Source organism: Astyanax mexicanus, chromosome 12 (assembly GCF_023375975.1).
Source record: "Astyanax mexicanus isolate ESR-SI-001 chromosome 12, AstMex3_surface, whole genome shotgun sequence".
NCBI lineage: Eukaryota > Metazoa > Chordata > Actinopteri > Characiformes > Acestrorhamphidae > Astyanax > Astyanax mexicanus.
Window position 1 is genome coordinate 26724960 of NC_064419.1, and position 23208 is coordinate 26748167.

The window sequence follows — 23208 nt, forward strand, 5'->3', positions numbered from 1 at the left end:
ATTCTTTCGTAGCTACAGGTGCTTGGCAGAAAAGAAAATTGCCACAGAACAAAACCAATAAAAATACTTGTACAGCACAATGTGTTACCTGAATTACAAAAAAAAAAAAAATCAAGTTTTTTTGACATCTATCGGTGTTCGTATAGGATGTTTAAATGTTTAAATGAATGCATACAGCTTATTCCAGTTGCACCCACTGCTGACAAATATGAAAATGCACACAGTTAGTTTAGTCCCTGTAGAGAGAAGTATTGCCAATAGAATAGGACTCTTGAATAGGAGCAGATAAACATGGATCTATTACTGGCATCATGCCTATTGCATGGGTAAACTATTTTTTGCCTTACAGGAACAATGAATGAGTTGAATGAATGGTGTCTATAGAGTCAGTATGTCTGTCAGTTCAGCCTACCGCAGTTTATCCCTGTCTATTTCTGTTATATTTCAAGTTATTCATGTAGTGTTTCAGCTTGATCTGCTGCTGTTGTTTCTAATGAGAAACAATATACAGAGCAGTCAATCACAAAAGGTGTCATTTACTTTTTTTTTTTTTTTAAGCCTGAATGGTACATTAGCACCAGAGTCATGGGTAGCCCACTCTGCACCAGTTAGGTGACTTTCATAAGTGCACCTCAATCATATATGTCAAAGTAGGCGCATCCTTCATCCTTTTCCTTCAATTCCTGCTGGTTCAGGGGATTGAACCAACACAACCTTCTGACCTTCCCAAGCCGCCTTCTCAACTCGTCACCTTCTCAAAACTTTTAGGCCACAGCTACACCAGTGGACATCTTCAAAAAAAAAAAGAATATAATGTAGGATAACAAGCTACAGACTGTTGTTGTAGAGTAGCATCTGGCTGGAACACAATAAATTTAGCAACATGCTAACAACACTTGTTCTTTCATTTTTTTTTCATTTTCATGGCTGCTGTAACAGAATGCATTTATGGACAGAAAATGGTTAAGCCAATAGATAGGACTTCTATGATGATTTTCTAAAGGTGTATTAGGTGCTGGATTCAGCTAAAACAATGTTTAAGCAATGAGAGTATGTATGTAAGTAATATAGGCTAACAGGCTCAGGATGCACAAAATGGTGTGTATTGTAGCAAACTGTTGTTATGGCTACTGTTCTGTTAGTCAACACCATCTACACCACACATTTTGAGCAACTCCTGAGCACGTTTAACCATAATCTTAAATTCATTGAGTCGTTATTAAATTAAAAAAGCAAAAAAAAAAGAAAACATGTCCAGATTAAGACTGAATATATCCTTGTTCCAAGATCATAGATGATCACTCATTCATATACATATATATGTATATATCTATATTGATGACATGCAAATACAGATGATGGGTTTGATACTTTTATCAGTGGTGCAATTTATACAGTAGGGAATGCATGATCAGTATATAGAAGAAAAAGAAGTACATTAACAGAGAGTCTGATGGCCTTCTAGAAAGCATGATGTAGAATGAAAGGCACAATGATTGGCAGACGAAAAAAAAAACAAAAACAGATTGCAGTTTCTGAAAGAAGAAAAACCAAAACTGCACAAGAAAAAGTGGGCGCAGCGACAGTCTCAGACTTGTACGGTAGTGATACTGGGAGTCGTAGTTTTAAAAGTAAATGTTATGTTGGAGGAAATAAGGTGCTCTCTCCCGTTTCCTCAGACAGTTTTCTTATGCCACATGTTCCATGGGGTGTGGAAAGAGAGGGGCGACGCTATCATGTGGCAATTCATACCCTGGAGGTCTTGAAGGAGAGGGCATACATGGCTGGAGGGCAGGGGAGGGGTTAGGGAGGTGGTTGGCGTCTTTTTGTAACGCTTCAGCCTCTGCTGGATCACTGCCATCTATCGTTCCCTCCTCTCGGCCCCTCGCCGCTCAGCTCTGTCCCCTTCAGCAGCTGCAGCCGTCGCTGGAGGAGGCGGGTCTATCATCTCGTAGTTTGATCTGGTCGGGGAAATCGTATGGCTCCACTTCAGACTCCTGAAATGAAGAATAAAATTAAACAGACATAAGACTAGTAGTAATGTATTTTCTTTTCTACTTTTTGATTTAATGTGCACTAGCTGTGGCAGTTAGTGCTCAAAATACAATAACATATTGTATAATCTACAGGGATCTAGACTTTTTGCTGTGGTGCACCCAACTTTTTTTAGTTGGGTTTCCCCTAGCAGTTAGGTGCACCCAAATTCTTGACGGCATCGTATTTAACACTTCAGTTTTTCAGGTTTACTTTTTTCTAATTGCTGTCCATATAGGCAATACTGGCTTGTAAATGATTAACTAACAATCTGGCCAACATAAAGTTCTGTATTTGAAGCACAATTCTACAAGAAATATAACTTACTGAAAAAGTGTGGGTGTTTCAAGTGCTTTACTGAGCTGAAATTTAAACTAAATCATCTCAAGATACAGCTCTGGAAAAAAATATTGCAAGTTTCTTTGATTTTACCAAATGAAAACCTCTGGAATATAATCAAGAGGAAGATGGATGATCACAAGCCATCAAACCAAACTGAACTGCTTGATTTTTTGCACCAGGAGTGGTATAAAGTTATCCAAAAGCAGCGTGTAAGACTGGTGGAGGTGTTTGTCCTTTCATGATTTCTGACTTTTTGCATGTTTGTCACTCTTACATGTTGTCATAGTAAAAGACAAAAAAAATAAATAAACGCAAAATTAAAATGATACTTTATGATAATGATAAGGCTTTGTGTCAATCAAAGACTGGGGCTGGACTCGTATAGTTGGCTCAAATACAGAAGTCAAGAACAGTTGTGCAGAAAAGTGATATTAATCATCTTATGTGTCAGTATGCTCCATTTCGGGTGTTCTTCAAGAAACTATGATAAGAGTAGAGAGCTTTTCTCTGCAGGATCATCAGTGATCACAAATCGACAATGCTGTACCGGTGGAATGTAGGTTTATGAGCAAAAAGCTGGTTTGTTGCTAGATAGCTTACTAATTTAGTTGCTCGCCTAGCCTTTTAGTTAGCTTACAAACAAGTTGCTGGTCTTATTTTCTCTTCAATTTGGTCATTTCTAGTTCCCACCCCATTACATTATGCTTCCAGCAATGGGAGGGTAAAGGCTAGCATGTGTTTCTCTGAGGGACCTGAAGCCAGTCAAATACTTCTATTTCGGAGTACCATTATGACAAAGTAGCTGGACAACTACACACATGTAGAGGAGAATTTGGGTGTCAGAATATTGACTCAAGACCCTTTTTCACATGCAGTGCAACCCAGTAAACTTTACTGTACATACAGGGGCTGTATGTGTAAATGTCTCTGCTCAGAACGTTCAGTTTTTAAGCAAGACAGAACAAAAGCCTTCTCTAATAGTTCTTGACAGAATTTGTAGTGTAGAAAGTTGAAGCTTAGAACACAATTTTGTAAGGAAAAATGTTTGTATAATATATAACTGGGTGACCAACACTGTGTCTACAATGTAGCCTACGCTGTTGAGTATAAAACGTGTGCATGTGTGTGTCTGCATTGCTCTATTATTACACCACAAAGGCAAAAATGGTGAAGACAGGAATACAAAGCTCAAAAGACCAATCGTAGCTGCTGTAGTCTGTGATGGGTGGTAACCTTTCTGGGGAGTTGTGTAATTTTATGAAATAAATTTGAGGCAGAAGTAGGCCAGGTAAATCCATTAATGATACAATTAATGTCTAAAACTGACATAATCCAAACTCCAAATCTCATTCCCAATTTACAAGATCTTTAGGAAATAATACCCATTTTAATATACTTATATAATACCTTGCTGTAAATTCATTAAACGAAACAACAATACAACAATACCACCACTGAAATTTGATCTAAACGAAAACGAAAGTATGCAAGCGCAGGCCAGAAATCAAAATATGCACCAAGATTAAGATAAGACATCTGATCACACGGAGATAAACCACAGCACAAGTACCTGTTTGAGTGCATTGCGAGCAATGGTCTGGAAAGCCTGGTCCACGTTGATTGCTTCTTTGGCACTGGTCTCAAAATAGGGAATATTGTTCTTGCTTTGACACCAAGCCTGAGCTCGCTTTGTTGTAACCTGTTCAAAACACAAAGATTTTTAGTCAACAAGAAATTCACCAGTATTAGCAGTACTAAGCAGCAGAGTGGAGACACCGGACCTGTCTGTTCTCCAAGTCAATCTTATTTCCAAGCACCACAAAGGGGAAGTTCTCAGGGTCGCGAGGGCTGGCCTGGATCAGAAACTCATCCCTCCAGCTGTCCAGAGTCTTGAACGTGTTCGGGGCTGTGACGTCGTACACCAGCACACAGCAGTCTGCTCCCCTGTAGAACGCCACTCCCAGAGACTGGAAACGCTCCTGCCCTGCTGTGTCCCAAATCTGTGTGGTGCACAATTCCAAGAAATCAAATATTATTTTCAACATACCTTTTAGTCACCATCAAACTAGAGCAGTTGACCATCTAACTACCATTAGCTGTAAGAGTTACCATGTAGCTAACATAAAGCTGTTATCCTCTAATTTCAGCTTCAATAGTTACCATCCAGGCAAAAGCTAGAGCAGTTAGCATGTATCTAACTTAAAGCTAAAGCAGTTACTAATTTCAAGCTTCAGCAGTTATAAATATCAAGCTGGAGCGGTTAGCATGTATCTAACTTCAAGCTAGAGCAGTTACCAATTTCAAGTAAGAGCAGTTAGCATATATCCAACTTCAAGCTAGAGCAGTTACCAAGATCAAGCTAGAGCCTTTACCAAGATCAATCTAGTTAACAATTTCAAGCTAGAGCAGTTACCAGTTTCAAGCTAGTTACCAATTTGAAGCTAGAGCAGTTAGCATATATCTAACTTCAAGCTAGACCAGTTACCAACTTCAAGCTTGAGCAGTTACTATTATCAATCTGTAGTAGTTAGCATAAATCTAACTTATAGCTAAAGCAGTTACTAATTTCAAGCTTGAGCAGTGATCAATATTAAGCTGGAGCGGTTAGTATATATCTAACTTCGAGCTAGAGCAGTTACCAATTTCAAGTAATAGCAGTTAGCATATATCAAGCTAGTTAACAATTTCAAACTAGAGCAGTTAGCATATGTCTAACTTCAAGCTTGAGCAGTTACTATTATCAAGCTGGAGTGGTTAGCAAATAGCTAACTTCAAGCTAAATCAGTTACTAATTTCAAGCTTAAGCAGTTACTAATATCAAGCTGGAGCGGTTAGCATATATCTAACTTCAATCTAGAGCAGTTAATAATATCAAGCTGGAGTGGTTAGCATATATCTAACTTCAAGCTAAATCAGTTACTAATTTCAAGCTTAAGCAGTTACTAATATCAAGCTGGAGCGGTTAGCATATATCTAACTTCAATCTAGAGCAGTTAATAATATCAAGCTGGAGTGGTTAGCATATATCTAACTTCAAGCTAAATCAGTTACTAATTTCAAGCTTAAGCAGTTACTAATATCAAGCTGGAGCGGTTAGCATATATCTAACTTCGAGCTAGAGCAGTTACCAATTTCAAGTTAGAACACTTAGCATATATCCAACTTCAAGCTAGAGCAGTTACCAATAGCAAACTGGGCGGTAAGCATATATGTAACTTCAAGCTAGGCGAGTTACCTATTTCAAGCTAGAGCAGTTAGCATATATCCAATTTCAAGCAAGAGCAGTTACCAATATCAAGCTAGAGCAGTTAGCATCTAACTTCGGTTAGAACAGGTAATGCTACCAACTGTATGCTACAACAGTACAATAAATCAAATATTCTTTTTAATAAAAATACAGAAAAATAAAGGAACTATTTAGATTATCTATTTTTGATTATCCTTTATAAAGCTTTTAGTTTGACAAATAATAAACATATCTAATTTAAATTATGTTAATCATTTTATTATGAAGATTTTAAATCAGCTCTAGCAGCAGAAAAATAGCTGAATCATTGAATCACCGCCCAAATATCCATTTACATTCTTACATCAACTCTATTAATATCCACAAGATAAAACAATCTAAGTTTAGGATTTATGGGATGGGGTTGCTAGTTCAGTTATCAGGATTGGGAAATTTATTTTTATATTTATTTCTGTGGTGTAGTAGTAAATAAACCGGTCACAATAATCACGTTATCGACTTATTACACAATAAACAGACATGACCTCAGCCATATCTGCTGACACTGAGATCATCCATTGTGTTTCCTTTCATGCTCATTTACATATAAATAACTTTTACTAATATTTTAGCCAGTCACCCACATCACAAAGCATCAAACTTGGTGACTCCATACAGAGCAGACTACAGAATGTGATGGATTAGGAAAAAAAATGTTTACCAAGTTCACTGACCTTAAAAACAATGGTAATTGCATTGTCATGCTCGTCCATTAGCATTATATCAGTGGCATTAAATTGATGATTGTTTATCATAATTATTTCTCAGATAATATATTAGTTTCAGAAATACACAGTAGTAGTTTGAGCAAGACAGCTTAAATTAGTTCTCAAATAAAGATTAATTAAAAAAATATTTTAATATTCAAAATTACAACTAACTGTGAAAAAGGAAAATTTTCATGAAGAAAGCATGAAGCATTAAATTAAATTCTGCAGGTATGTAGAATTGGAATACAGAAGCAAAAAAAATGCCCCAAAAATGACATTCACTTGAAATTGGGAATAGTTAAGAGAAACCGGTTCATTTGTGTTAAATGAGTAAAGAAGTTATTGAGACAGATCTTTCTACAAAAGGTACTAGTTTTAAAGGTTTTAGCATCCATATAATATTCGCTGGAGGAGTTACCTACCAGACCTACTATCAGCTTATAACATTTACTAATAGAAAGTTACCATCCATCTAACAGCAGCTAGAACTGTTTTAATCAAGGTAGAGCAGTTTCTGACTGTCTAATTTCAGATGGATGATCTAGATCGAGCTAGAGCAGTTACCAATATCAAACTAGAGAAGTGAGCATATATTTAACTGCCACTAGAACAGATACATCTGACAGCTGGCTAACATCAAGCTAGAGCGGTTACTAATACCAAGCTAATGCAGTTACTCTCTAATTTCAAAATAGAACAGTTTCCATTTAGCTTATTTTAAACTAGAGTGATTATCTTCTATTTAACTTCAACTTGATGAGTTACTATCCATCTATATCCATACTATCTATCAGCTAGTGCAGTTAGCTACCATATAGCCAACATCAAACTAGAGCAGGTAATCATCTAACTACCATAAGATAAAAGTATTACCATAAGGCTAACACAAAGCTACAGTGGTTATCATCTAACTTTATATTGAACAGTTAGTTATTTTATCCAAGTAAATTCGAGCTAGAGCAGTTACTAATGTTAAGCTAGAGCAATTAGCATTTATTACATTAAGATAGAGCAGATACCAATATCAAGCCAGAGCAGCTACCAATACCAAGCTTCAGAAGTTAACCATTTCAAGCCAGAGCAGCTACCAATACCAGGCCAGAGCAGCTACCAATATCAAGCTCTAGAAGTTAACAATTTCAAGCCAGAGCAGCTACCAATACCAAGCCAGAGCAGCTACCAATATCAAGCTCCAGAAGTTAACAATTTCAAGCCAGAGCAGGTATTGCTACACACTAGCTAAATGTACACTATAGCAATCCTGCCTAAAACTAACTATAAAAGTGTTACGTTCTCAAGTAAATATCAAGCTAAAGCAGTTAGCATTTAGCCAAGACCAGCTAGAACAGTTAAATCTAACTTAAGCTAGAACAGTTATCATCTAGCTAATATCGAGCTAGAGCAGTCAGCTTCTAGCCAATCTCGGCTTGAAGAGGTACAACCAAGCAACCTCAGGTGCCTTCTCAGTCACCATTTTAAAACACAACTTTGGCTACATACTCACATTAAAGAACTCATGTTTTGGTGTCTAACATTGTAAATTACAAGCAAAACCTTCACATTTTAGTGCAATGGTTTGCTCTGTTTGCAAAATAAAGGTAATTCAAAAGATTTATGTAATGACATAGAATGACAAGAGCTGGTTCCAAAAATAACTATTTCTGTAAAATGGACAAGTTAATAAGTAGATATTCAATTAACCAACAGTTTATGTAAAGGTTCTTTAGATTCAAAATTCTTTAAGGAATCAAAAAAGGCCTTCTCTGCATAACTTTTGCACTTTTTAAGAGTGTAGTTTTCCATGCATTCCTGCTATACTCAATATTTCAATATTAATCAGTACTGGAAAGAAAACATGTCACCTCTGGCTTAAGGTGAACCTATCATGTTCCGTCCAGCTCTTCCCTTTTAAAACCGCCCTGCTCCCAGTGGTACAACTGGTGACTCACGTGATTTGCAGGCAACCCAAACGTCAGCATTCCACAGTGTGACACATGAGATACACATGTTCTCATAAACCATGTGCCCTCTGGGAAGTTACCAGGAAGCTGCTTGGCATGTATTGAAGGAGCAGATCACAAGAGCATTGATGACATCACAGAAAACAGGCCTGGCTGGGTTAGCAATGTTTGGCTCTGCCCACTGAGGGCTAATGGACTGTACACAGGCAGTCACATCAGAGCAATCAGTTGATTAGTGAGAGTACGGTACACACACACACACACACACTTTACTGTCTACAAGATAAGGTGCCATAAACCAATCAAGATATGCAACTTCAGTATCATTGTTGTTCATAAAAATCTTCCAACACTGTCTAGCCACCCTAGTGCATGGAGAACGGAAATACGCCTTTTGGTGGCTATTTGCAAAAAAACAAAATTATGGTTGTTATAAACTTCCAACAAAGTGACATCTCAGGCCTCGCACAGCATACCAATTTTATTCCAGCACACATTAACAGTTGACTGAATGTGGTCTGGCAAAAGGATTGTGCAAACTAACTTCTGAATTTAGTTTTTCATTTCTTTCATTATCTTCTAGACGCATGTAATTTAAGTCTCATTTAGGTGGAACACGGTCGCATAGATGGCTGTTTAACGGCTAGCCTGTTAGCTAACATTATCAAGTTATCTAGCTAACTACATAAAACTAAGGTTAGTTAGTTAGTTAGTTAAAAACAGATGTACTGAGCTATCTGATACTCTCTTCTGGAGGCTAGCTTAAAAAGTAAGCTTTAGAATCCTATAGCACAGATGCAAAACAAACACGACCAATAACACTTACGCAAATCTCTCCCCCCCGCCCCCCAATACTAATACTGTAAATCATGTTAAAGTTTTGAGATGGTATGAAAAAAGTTAATGCCGCCCAAGCCGCATCCCAGTCATATTTAGATTTAGTCACTTCTGCAAAAAGACGAGACAAACCTGCATGGTGACAAGCCTGTCGTCGACCATAACCTCTTTGGTCAGGAAGTCTGCACCGATTGTGGCCTTGTACTGGTTGCTGAACTTATTATTAACATACTGGTTCATCAAAGAGGTCTTCCCAACCCTGTAAAGAAAAAGAGCAGTCAGTATTACAGATGGGCATTAGCATTCTGTGCTATACAGCTGCAACCCTGCTAAATAATACAGTTTTACTTAAAACTGTAAATGTAATTGTTTTTTTGTAAATGTTTTTACTATGTTTTGTTGTCTTATCAAATAATTTTTGAGGTTACAACAGTGCTGAGTTAACTCCAGTTATACCACTCCACTAAAGATTGTAAAGCTGAGATTTAAACCATGACAGACAAAGCTTAGGCCTAAACAGTGTGCCTAAACTGCTTTAAGGCCACACACCAGTTTTGAGCTGTTGGGTACATTCACCTTTCTCAGTCTCTTAGGCCTTTTGATGAGATTGTGTAACACCATTCCTGCCTAGTGGCATCAGCTAGATGATTTCTACTACCACACCTAAAATAAAGGCGAGGCTGGCAGCGGAACAGGACACTGGAACAAGGGGGAACTCCTGCAGGCCTAGTAAAAAAAATAAAAAAAATCCCCACAGCTATGCACCGCTATTGTCCTAGTAAGATAGTCATATTTATTTTGTTTATTCTAAGATCAAACCAAAAATGAAAGTAAACTCTCATTCTTGGCTTCAATTCAGGCCCTTTTTCTTAGGATCGTGCTTTTCTACCAACTCTAGCTCAAACCACAGGGCCTGTTTCCTCTTGAAAGTGGAAGTGGTGGGTGAACAAGAGAGGGGAAAATGGAAGAAAAAAAGTATCAGGGACGAACAACCCTTACCCAGAGTCCCCGAGGATGATCACTTTCAGCAGCACCTTTTTGCGAGAGGCCATGATGTCCAAAGCAGATCTGAGGAAGAGATATAATAACAGCATTGACCAGGGTAGGAGTGGGTAAATACGGAATTTAGCCAATTATTAGCCAGTTATTGATCACACTTTTTAATGATTTTAACAGAAACTTTGAAAATTTTGTTTTCAGCTGGAACCTAAGAACCGTAGGTTAATTAGTGTGAACTGATAGCTGGTGTGCAACTCCCTCTGTTAATGACATTCTGTAATGTATCCTTGGTTCCACTAAAACTGGTGCAAACCCATTCTGGTTCACTTAAAAGCAGTTCCAGAACCAGACCAGTTCTTTTGGTGGAAAATGTCCATCACTCAGTTCACACTTGGACAGCTTGGTCACCCAAAGTGACGCACACAACACATTTTGTCACCCAATAACAGAACATTTCACATTTAAATGACTTGTGTGCATTTAAGCTCATTTATATCCCACCTAATCTGCTGTCTATCCTTTTGAAGCGATAGAGAAAGCTAGGAACAGTCTTTGTGCACACATTAAGCAGTGATTGAGGGCATGGCCTATATAATATTTACTGACAAAACGACTAATTGAACAAATTGTGACAAATATTTAGTTTTTAGATGCAGCCCTAAATTTTACACATGAATAAAGGCCCAGTTGCTTTTTCTCACTTTCACTTTGTTCACAATACATCCATAAATGAATGCTCAAAGGTCTTAATACGTTATATAAATATATATACAACTCAATATACTGGACAAGCTACACTGACTATTCCAATTTGAAGGGGCACTCACACACACACACACACACACACAGTTTAAACATGTTAGCTATGCTAGGTTAGTTCTCTAAATTAACTAAGAGCAATCGGTAGGGTACAGGACTTTGTCTCAGTCTTAGGTTATAGGTTAGTTAGCTAACCCAGTCTAGTTTGCTAAAGCTAAAATTGCAACTTTAGCTAACTAACCGTAGCTAGCCATCTGGCACTGAACCAGAAATGTTAAACCATGATGACAAACCGTTAAACCCAATTTCCAAGTCATGTGACACTAATGTCGCCACACTAAAAATAACGACCCGCAAAATTCAACTATATTTTAAAACGCCTTTAACTGTGGTTTAAACTGGGGAGTATACGATACAATTCACTAGAGGTACAAGTGTAGGCCTGTTTATTTCGGTAGCTTAAGTTGGTTGTGCTCGTACCGGTGTTCTGTCGAGTTGTGCTACCCATCGATATGTGCTTCTTACCTGCACTGCGCATGCGCTGACCCATATTATTTTACGTCTTTCTATGGATAGTTCTATTTTCCTCGGGTGTTTTAAACAACCTGAACTCACCTGTTACAAACGTGTACATTAACGTGCAATTAATAATAAAAATCATAATTACGTAATAGCAATACAAAAACAGGTTCTCATCAACTATATTGTTATAAAATTACCCCAATACAGTAATTTTAGGCTATCAAAATATTCTACATACACTTCTGCCGGGAGCTAACTTAATATGGTGCTTTGTTTCTGTATTTTTACCTTTAAATATACACTAGGGTAGCACGGTTTGGCAAGGTAGCTTACCTGGACAGAACACCGGCCGACAAGGACAGTGAGGTAGCTAACTAGCGTTTTTTAGCTAAGCTGGTGTTAGCGTTATCTTAGACAGCTAAAAACGCCCGAAACACAACATTAACAGCCTGCCTGTGTAGCTAAGCTGTAAATATCTCCTCAGAGAAACAGAGGTCGATATGAAAGGCGCGTACAGACGACATTAACCAGATTCCGGAATTAATTCGCCGCAGCAGCAGCAGTCTGACAGCAGCTTTCTTTCCCTCAGTGAGAAAAACAAACCTTGTCTGAAACACAGAGAGAGCCGCTGCCTCACCTTCCGCCTCTTCACTTCTTCTTCTTCCAGTAGAGCTCAGGCAGCGCTGCGGGGTGCTGGGTTTACCGGCTCCTCTGTGGCCTTTCTACCAGCAGAATGTCCCTCAGAACGACTTCAACAGATTTATATCCAGCCTTATCGATTTACAGAAAGGTTCCTCCGCCGTGTCGGACCGTCTCCCTCTCCTAGCTGAACATGGCTGCATTGGTCACAAGGCCCTGACGCATCACTGAACTGTAGCGCCGCCTGGAAGCCCCGCCCTCTTTTACCGCTCCAATATGGCGACCGCCGCTCGCGCTTCTGTCAGAGATCAAATGATATCCCTGTCTACAGTTCTGCTCTTTCTGCTGCTGTTTACAGTGATTATCCACCAAATGTTAAACATACACAGTTTACAGCTAGTTTAAAACCCCCTCAAACAGCCAGCCAGGAGGTGTTCGGTGTCTGGAGCTTTGGAGTCTTTAGGAGTGTGATTTAATAAGCTTACACTTAAATCCCATTACTAATCACTGAACCTGATTTAATCATTTAATCAGCCAAACAGAGGATGATAAACATCCCCCCTTGTTGCCTCTGGTAACAAAATAATACAATATTATTTTCATTTGCACACTGTCCCCTGGAAGGGAGGATACAAAAATACAATATGAACATAAATACAAAAGGAGAGTACATGTAGATACATTGAATCTAGATGTATCGGATATATACAGCCCTGGAAAAACATAAGAGAGCACTTCATTTTCTGAATAAGTTTCTATGATTTTGCTATTTATATGTATATGTTTGAGTAAAATGAACATTGTTGATTTATTCAATAAACTACGCACAACATTTCTCCCAGATTCCAAATAAAAATATTGTCATTTAGAGCATTTATTTGCAGAAAATGGGAAATGGCTGATTTAACAAAAAAGATGCACAGCTTTCAGACCTCAAACAATGCAAAGAAAACAAGTTTATATTCATAAAGTTCAGAAATCAATATTTGGTGGAATCATAGTTTTCATGGATCTTGGCATGTTCTAATTTTCTAATTTCCTTCAAAAAAGGTGGCAATTTTCTGCTACTTTCCTTTAGCCATCAGGGCACTTTATTTAGGAGTAAAAACTGTACACAGTTTGCATCTAGTTTACCTCTAGTTAAAACACTGTCCAACAGCCAGGAGGTGTTTGGTGTCTGTAGATTTGCCTCTTTAAGAGTGTGATTTAATAGGCTTACATTACTTATCACTGAACCTGATTTAATCATTCCAGCCAAGTAGAGGATAATAAACATCCTTTTCCCTCCTTTTCTAGCCCTGGCAACTCAACTTTTCCATAATATTCAAATGTTTGACTTCTTATAATCTTATTTTATTAATAATCTAAATTTTTCAACAGTTGTGGGCTTTTGTCAGAACTTTTGACAAGGGACAAATAAGAACACAGTCAAACCATCTCCCAAACATTAGGCCTTGTGTGGCGTTCCTGGTATGCACTAGTCAGTACCTATCAAAAGTGCTTTTAGAAAGGGCAACCAGTAAACTGTCAACAGAGTTAGTTCCCAGTTTACTGTATGTAAATCATGGAGGCCGAACCTCACAACTTACAGGATTTACAGTGACTGTACCACATGGTATGTGAAAGGTATTTTACTGCTGTTTACAGCTGGAATTAAAGGGTTGATTTACCAAAATATACACAGTTTATATATGCCCAAAACCCTCCAACAGCCAGTAGGTGTTTTGTGTTTGGAGTTTTATTTCTTGAAAAGTGTGATTTAATAGGCTTATGCTTAAATCCCATCACTATTCACTGAACCTGATTTAATCTTTCCTGCCAAGAAGAAGATAATAAACATGCCTTTCCCTCCTTTTCTGACCTTGGTAACCACATTTTACCATAGTATTTGAATATTTGACTGTTGATGTAGGGATGATTCTCAAAATATGAAGTGTGCACATTTTATATCGTTTATATCATTTTATATATATAGTTAAAAACACTGTCAAAAGCCTGAAAAAGCCAGGTGATCGTCTGGATTTTTCTTCTTTAGGAGTGTAATATAATATGATTATATGATATTATGATTACACTTAAATCACATCAGTAAACAGACCTCATATAATCATTCCAGCATGCTTTTTCCTCTGTTTTGCTTCTGGCAGCAAAATTGTACCCTAGTAGTTTGAATGTTTAATTACTTAACTTCAAATAATAGGTATTTTTCCACAATTGGGGGTTTTTATAGATGATTTTTGGCAAGGACCAAACTGATTTAAATTAGACCATCTCTATAACATTAGGCTTTGTTGATTTTCTGGTATACAGTAGTGTCTACCACTAATGGACAAGTTCAAGAAGGACAGCAGGGTGATCAACAATAAGATTTTTGGCACCCAATGCCCAAGTCCACCTCACAACTTACAGGACTTAAAGAATCTGCTGCTAAGATCTTTGTGCCTGATAATAGAGGGCACCTTTAGAAGTCTTGTAGAGTTTATTCCTTGATGGCTTAGTGCAGTTGTGGCAGTATGAGGTGGAGGCCAAAAAATATTAGACAGGAATATTTAATGTTATGGCTGATTGGTGGATAATATATTTGAACAGCATTAGACATGCATATTCATTCAAGTCATGGCTGATTTATGTTAATGAAAGATTAATTAAATAAGCTACATATTGGACAGGAACTGTGAGTACTGGTTATCCTGAAGATACTGTATCTGGAATAGGCAAACATATAGGCTTAATAGGCTAACATATACCCTCAACAAATTACATTTTTGTATGTATTGTAACTATATTTGTTGTAACTTTAAACAATGGTTGGCAGATAACCCTATTATTTTAATCAGAAGTAGTAGCCTAGTTATTTGCTTAACAAATTAACACATTTTGTGTACACATACACAATCACATCCCAGAATATGCAGTTGTTATCCGATATTTTATTGCTTATGACTGGAAAAGTGGGAAAAGGAACCAGCAGTCTTGTGGTCCTGACCTCACCCAGCCTAGTAACAGCACTTCCATTTCTGATGTCTGAACCACACCTCACTAAGCATTCTTCAGTATGTTCTTGGAAAAATGTGAGATTTGTACAAAATATGAGGTTGGTAAGGGTCACACTGTTTACATTAGTAAAGGGACAGGTCACTAAATATACATTTTACACAATTTTCAGGCTTCTTATCCCAAACATTGTCAAACAACCACATTGTGTTTGGTGTCTGAACTTTGCTTATGTAGCAGAAATGTGTCATTATAGGCCAACACCCAAAATGGAATTAGGTAAAACAATATAAATTAGTGCTTTATTACACCCACAGTGGAAGAATTTTCAGTAGTTCAGAGGATCACAGACCATTCAAAAGCTGTATAAAGTTCCTTACAGCTCTTATGCATCATTTAACTCATTAAGTGACATGCACTGATTATACTGAGAACATCACAAGACAGTGTGTGAAGGTGTGTGGAATGTAGGAGTAATCATGTAGGGGTTAGTGCTGGAGGCCATTACAGCAATTTAAATGCGTTAATTAAATGTTTTACATCACAAGTTCTGACATGGTTTCTAGACTATGATGTTAAAATACCAATTATGAAATTGTTGTTGTGACATTTGTTACATAAGGATTTCAAATAATTTAATCATGTGCCCATGATAAGAAAAAAAAAACATGAAAGAGCTGCTCACTGAATTGATCAGATCCAATTTTGAATTTGGCATCAGTATTTAGAAAGGTGTATGGGCTCTTATGGGCTTATTAAATTACAAATAAATAATAAAAAAAATATTTATTAATAAAAAAATTAGTTAAATTATTGCAAGCTAGTAAATGAGACATTATGCTTTACCTCCTTGTCTGTTTTAGCTACAACACGCTGGTTTATTATTTTAAAATTATTTTATAAAAATAGTTATTTACGACATAATTAATTTTTTTAAATTAATTAAGTCATTATTTTTTGATAGTAAAAACCACGAGAATTGTCATGAATTCTGGGCAGGGGCAGGCGTGGCGCCAATGACAAAACAGTGAATGACAGCAAGGTTATCCAATGAACGAACAGCAAACACGGACGTCAACGGTGTCTTAGCCAATCAGGTGCTCTGTAGCTGAAGCGAAGCACGCCTAGTGTTCTTTGACAGCGGCTGAGGGAAGGGCGCAGGGAAGATGAAGGCGCTCACTGTGTGTTAAGACCTGCAGTGTAGCTTCAGTTTATCCTCTTTTTCATTGATAATGCTCGGAGTGAAGCCGTGAGGAATTGTTTTAGCGAACAGAAGAAAGAAAAACAGCCCCGCGCGGTTCGGTAAGGAGACTCGGGCAGCTGGAGGAGCGGTTATATCTGGAGCTAATCAGTTAACGCTAGGTTAGCTAGCCTGGGCTGCTAACGTCATGTTAGCTGTTTTCTACCCGGCGCTTCCTCTTTCATTCAGCCTGCAGGAGCTCCTACTCTCATTTCTGTTATTTAACTACGTTTATATTTTACTCAGATTATAGACACTGCAGAGCTGTGAGTTTCCTAGATATTTGTGTGAGTAAACGACACTTGCTAAAGCAGAATGGCTGTATTTGGACCCTTACAGCTACTGTTCAACAGCCTGTCAGCCACTCTGGGTCTGGGTTGTTACTCTTTCCATTAAGATTAGGAGGAGTAACTAACTATATACACATGCTTCATCAGTTCAAATCATAGAGTGGAATAGAAAAATATCTAAAGCACAGATTAAAGCAGCTGGAGGAGTAAAAACAGGTAGTAGCTAGGTAGGAGCTATGGATCACTGCAGAAGTGCAGTGTAGCATCTTAGCTAGCCAGACCAAGTACAATCTAATTAGCTGGATAATCTAACTGGATTTTTGTTAAATAATAGCTATATTCTTCTCATTTACCAGTATATTGTATTAGCTGTTTTATGCTTACTGCTTCCTCTTTCATTCATTTAGCAGGGAGCTCCCACTTACAGCTCTGGAAAAAAATATATATATATTCTCTGATTTTGTTATTTATAGGTATATTTTGAGTAAAATGAACATTGTTGTTTTATTCTATAAAATACGGACAACATTTCTGCCAAATTCCAAATAAAAATATTGTAATTTAGAGCATTTATTTGCAGAAAATTAGAACTTGCTGAAATAACAAAAAAGATGCAGAGCTTTCATATTTCAAATAAACCAAAGAAAACAAGTTCATATTCATACATTTTTTTAACTACAGTTTTCATGCATCTTGGAATGTTTTCCTCCATCAGTGTTTTTCCTCCTTCAATGTTCCAGAGATTTTCAAAGAAACTCTTTATTTTTAAGTGGTCTCGTATTTTTTCCCAGAGCTGTATATCTGTCAGATTTACTGTAAATAGTCTGTATTTGCAATCTTCATATTGTAGGGCTCATAGCCTCACTATATGTGGCTAAACAATATTTGCTAAGCAGCATGGTTGAGTTTCAACTCTTACAGCCGCTGCTCAACAGCCTGTCAGTCACTCTGTTGGACTGTTGCTATTAAGAGGAGTACCATTAACTAACTAACCCCCTGGAGATACACAACCTTTTCCCACATGAAGAGAAATCATGCTGCATCAGTTTTAAACAGAGTGGAGTAGAGTAAAAAAAATAGCTAAAGCACAGATAAAAGCAGCTGTCAGAAAAGGCTGGATGAGTAAGATAAATAGTAGTTTAAAGCCTGGGATCACTGCAGAAGTGCAGTGGAGCATCTTACCTAGCTAGTCTTAGTAAAGTCTAATTAGCAATCTGTGGTGCTACTGGATTTTTAAATATAATAGCTATATTCTTCTCATTTACCAGTCTATTATGTTAGCTGTTTTATGCTTCCTGCTTCCTCTTTCATTTATCTAGCAGGGAGCTCCCACTAATATCTATCACATTTACTGTAAATAGCCTGTATTTGCATTCTTCATACTGTAGGCCTTATAGCCTCACTATCTGTGACTAAACAGTATTTGCTAAGTATCATGTTTGTAGCTGTATAGATCCTTATACTTAACATCCTGTCATCCACTCTGTTGGGTTGCAGCCATTTTCCATTATGCATGAGCACAACCCCCAAGGGATAGTCATTTGGCCAAACATCAGTACAGGAAAATACTTGCTGCTTCAGGTCAAAATAGCTAGATAGTGATTAACACAGCTGTCAAAACAGCTGGAGAAAAAACTGTATAGAGTCTGAGTTTATTATTTTTTTAAAAGCTATTTTTCTCATTTAGCTAACTAACAATATTTTAGTTGTTTTCTGCGTGATGCTTTCATTTTCATTCAGGTAACAGAGAGCTCCTGCTTGTTTCTGTCACATTTTTAATAACATTACTGGCATTCTATAACATTGTGTAGTAGGCCTTGTAATCCTTATAATTAACAGACTATCAACAATTCTTTTGGGTTTTTAAAGATTCACCGATGCACAAATTAGGATTGTATATTGGAACCAATATTAACCTAATCCAGAGGTATAAATTCATGTTCATTACTCAGGTAGAAGTGCAGATACTAGGGTTTAAAACGACTTAAAGTAAAAGTAGCCTATGTTACACTACCCCCCTCCCGAAAACACGTTTTTATAAAAGCCATAATGACAATAATATAAAAAAAAATGTTTATGTTGATACATTTGGGATGTACTAGGCTGCTTGGTACAATGCAAATATAAAAAATATGTTTGCTGTGTTCTTTCTGGAGTGTAATGTTACATGCAGGAGAGATGGAGTCTGCGTATAAACCAATAGAGTGTCTGTAGTCAAATTCACCCCAAATGGAGCGATTTATCTCAAAAGGGTTTTTCTTTTTGAACGATGAAAAATGGGAATGAAAACAAAAAAATAGAAAAATAGAAGTAATGAGGCTATTTGTTTAATGTAATTACTCCAGCAAAGTATAAATAACCAACATTTCTACTTAAGTAAAGTAACAGGGTATTTGTACTTTATTACTTGATATCTCTGACAGTATCAGAAATCATGGTTATTATTAATATTATTATTATTATTAATAATGATGATTATTTTGATAACAAATAAATAACAATTCCGTACATAATGGTTAGGTAAAGTTAAGTACTGGTTAAATCAGTTGTAATGCAGATGTGAAGTTGCTTCCATGTGGTGATAAAAATGTTTTATTAATTCAACAATGGTATCAGAGTGGACTTGCATATTGTCTGATACACAAGGTTTATGTATCTGTATCAAAATAAAAAATGTTGGATCAGTGCATCCCTAGCCTTTTTTTCCAATATGGGTAAACATAACCCTACTGAGACTGGCCAGAGTTGTTTGACCAAAGCATCAATAAAGGAAAAATCTTGCTGCTACTGTGAAATATTGACTACAGCAGCAGTGAAAGCATCTGTCAGAAAGAGCTAGAGGAGTAAAACATGAATTTAAAACCTGAACTGACTACTGAAGTGCAGTGAGGCTTTTTAGTACAATCTGTCAGAATCGGAATTTAAGCTTTATAGGATATTTTATGTCTAAAATAACCTGCTTAGATGTGTGGGTGAAAGCAAAAGCAAAGCAACTAGTGACTAACTTCCAACTAATCTCATCTGATTTCGGACCAGTTTGACAACTGTAAAGGCGGAAGGTAACGCATGAATTGGCGTTATTTTTAACCTGACCGACAAGATGCTTTCACTGGTAGATGAGGGCACCAGGAGCAGCACAGTGCCAAAGCCAGCTGTGATTGCTTTAAACACTAGGAGAAGCAGTTTTCCTCCACAGACTTAACAGAACAGCCTCTGACCACAAGAACATGTGTCTCCTTAAAAATAGCTGGATTGTGCTTAAATGAGACAGAGGCCCATTGCTGACTTCAGTTATGTAACTGAATCCCCAGGCTTAATATGTTTGCTATTACACAGTTTATAGTAATAAACAAGGAAATATGATTTGAAATGCACTTATATTTGTACCTGTTTTGATCCACACTGTTTGGCGATTGTGCCTAAGCTTCTTAGTCGAAACCCTGAAAACAATCTGTGGAATTATGTTCTCATATCTCTCACTCTCTCTCTCTCTCTCAGCTCAGAGATGGAGACTCTAATACCCATCATTAATCGCCTGCAGGAGGTTTTCCTCACTGTTGGAGCAGAGATCATTCAGCTTCCGCAGATCGTGGTGGTCGGATCACAGGTCAGTGAAGCACTCCGGTCAGGATTTGTATTTGGGTCTGCTGTATCGCATGAAAGCAATTTCTCTCTATCCACAAAACTCTGGTTTGTTATGTCATTGCTGTCATTGCTGTGGGCAGTGGTTGTTTAGAAGATGGAGCACTTTCAGTAGGGAATCTCTTGTGGCCTACTCTTAGGCTGAACCATTAGCTGTAGAAAAGGACTGACAGAATAATGTCTCACAAATGTGAAGCCACCACAGATCAAGTGTCTGTCTGATTGCAGTATGATGTGTAGCTCCACCCAATCCCGTAGATTTCAGTGGCCTGAGAGGAGGTGGCTAATACACTCACTCTATAGAAAAGCTTATAATAACTGGTCTCTCTCTCTCAGGGTTTCCAATCCTTTTTAGGAAAAAGATGTTTTAAGACTATTCTAGAACATTTCCATGAATTTCCATACATTTCAGATTATTTTTAAATAATTTGGTCTCACTTGTAAAAGGGAATTTTCTGGTTTAATAAAAGTAAACACAGAGACACACACACAGTTTTTTTAAGTAACTGGGAATGGTCAGTTCGGCTGTCAGAATGAATTACAATAATTTAATTAGTAGTGTCAATCGATTAAATTTTTCCTGTACAATTCTGTGATTAATAATTTGTATTGTTGGTGCAGCACCCTTAAAAAAAGAATTGTATTAATCACAACAATATTTTGTGATTAATCATGGCTAAAATCATGATTGCAGTCTTTAAAATGCGTTGCTGTGTTCTATTTAAGCAATAATACAGGAGAGGGAGTGCTATAACATGTCATATTGGCCGAAGATCAGCACAGCAGTGCCAATTTGACACGTTATAGCAGGAAACTTTAGTGTATTTTTGCGATTATACCACAGTTTCATTATCACTGTTTATTGAAAGAGGTTGAGTTAAACAGTATGAGAAAATACGATCTCGATCTGTTTGGTTATAAACACTCCGCCAGTTAAAATAGTTCCATTACTGCTCTGCTTTAGCTGGTTGCAAGTGCTGCATTATCGGCCATTTCAGTAAAAATTGTGGAAATCTAAGCTTACTGTAAATAAACAGAAGCGCTTTACTCACCCAAATAAACGGTTTTTAGGAGAAAAATCTGTATAGATTAACGTACAGCGCTCGTTTGACTGAAAGAAAATGTGTTTTTAGGAATTAAAGTTTTGTTTACTTCGGCGCCCCCCAGCGGCAAGACCCGCGGAATTACTATTATTACATGGACTCGCAGGTGGCTGAGGCGACGTGGACTCTACGGGTTGTCCGTTTTACAGAAAGAGATCGCATAGAAAAATAAAATAAAATAATTTTATTTTTTATTCTGTTTATTGTTTATGTAAAAACTGGTTTTGCAACACTGAATATTAAACAAGCAATCGATTATTCACACTGGATAGGGACCCTCATTTACAGTGCCGCTGAGCATTAACAGTTTAAAAGGGATCAAAAAAATATATATAAAATAGAAATAAAAACTGACATTTATTATAGACGAATAAAATATATACGTAAAAAAGGAAAAATAGGACCTTTTAAAAAGATCATAAAAATTGACATAAGGTAAAAAAATTATATCTTATGAAGATATATATTTAATGATTTGATTAATAAAAGAAGAAAAATAATTAAAATGAATAAATAAAAAATATAAAATATAAACTCATTAAAAATTCGTTTAAAATAACCCAGGCTTTCTGCAGAATAATCAAAGTTTCAGTTAGTTTCAGTTTCAAATCATGAAAACAGCTCACCAAAACCTCAAACTATTCTTTATATTTGACAATATTTACTTACAGGTCCTTTGCTTGTACTTACAGGCCCTTACTTATTTTTATTCAACTGAACTGAGTTTTATATTATCTGTAGCCTCGCACTGAATTCAGCTCCGCGTTGCGAAAGAGAGCGAGAGAGAGGCGCAGCGCATTTTGTCCGATTTATCTTGATTAATTATCAGTACATTTATTAGCTTTAGTAAGTTTAATAGCATTAATTTTACTACACTTCTCCGACCTTATTTATTAAAACGTTTATTTTAGAAGACAGAGGTTATTCTGCGCGCAATGCCGCGCGCAATGCCACGCGCTGCGCTAAGCTGGCTTTGCGTGGCTAATATTCTGGAGCACTGGACGAGATTTTAATTAATAAATTAGTATATTTATAATTTTAATAAATTTGCCCTGGCGAAAAGGAACGAATTATAAAATATAGCTTTATATATTTCTGTGCATGTTTTAAGTTTTATATAATTGACGGACAGCACCAGACGCTGACAATGTGCTTTATTTTTCAGATATAATAGCAAAGTGAAATAAAATAAATTTATGTTTGTCAAAGATATTTTCTCTTTTAATTTATCTTTTCAAAAACTCCAGCTATTGACTGAGAATAAGCATCTGTTGAAATGATTAAACAGCAGAACGCCTGTGTCTGCTATATTAAGCTATAAGTCTGTGTACCGAACATAAATATAAATCCTTATAACTGACAGAAATAAATATGACTAATAATAATCTATAGTTACTGTGCAGATTTTTGGGAAAACAGGTCGTGACGTTAAGAAATCGGCCCGCAAAATAGCTCACACTGTGAGACAAGCGACCAAAATTTCTGGCATGTCAGAAATCGCTGGTCGCGTTCGACTGCTCATTCGCAGCTCGTATGGGCAATTAATCGGACATCGCTTCCCCTCTCACACTGCACGACAAACGACGCACGATCAAGCTAAAATTCGGCCCGATCATGAAATTCAGTCGCATTCGACCAGATCGGGCTTAAAATCGGGCTAAAATCGCACAGTGTCCGCCTGGCTTTAGGAAAGATTTTATACTTCAGAGGGAACATATTTGACCCTGTAAAGACGAATATTGTACCTTTGAGGGTACACTTATATAAAGTGTACCTTTGACTACAGTTCTGAACTTATATCGTACCTCTGTTTTTTAGATCGTAGTCTGTTAGTATCATGAGCTTTTACT

The 23208-nt window shown here is 37.0% G+C and overlaps 2 protein-coding genes across 3 annotated transcripts in view; one reads left to right on the top strand and one right to left on the bottom strand.

Moving 5' to 3' along the window:
• Positions 1–1359: 1359 nt before the first annotated feature.
• Positions 1360–12306, bottom strand: rab7b (RAB7b, member RAS oncogene family). Its single transcript, XM_007235487.4, has 6 exons — positions 12088–12306; positions 10170–10238; positions 9303–9429; positions 4158–4376; positions 3947–4075; positions 1360–1997 (listed from the first exon to the last, which is right to left on the bottom strand). Exons 2-6 carry the CDS (start codon positions 10220–10222, stop codon positions 1908–1910), a joined length of 618 nt encoding a protein of 205 aa, XP_007235549.1. The 5' UTR covers positions 10223–10238; positions 12088–12306; the 3' UTR covers positions 1360–1907.
• A 3903-nt stretch (positions 12307–16209) lies between these two features.
• si:dkey-32e23.4 (dynamin-1-like protein) overlaps positions 16210–23208 on the top strand; it is a 49178-nt gene continuing 42179 nt past the window's right edge. For both annotated transcript variants that reach the window (XM_007235484.4, XM_007235486.4), the window contains exons 1-2: positions 16210–16385; positions 20112–20220. In XM_007235484.4, the coding sequence (XP_007235546.1) occupies positions 20119–20220 (102 nt within the window). In that variant the 5' untranslated portion in view covers positions 16210–16385; positions 20112–20118. The remainder of the gene's footprint in view (positions 16386–20111; positions 20221–23208) is intronic.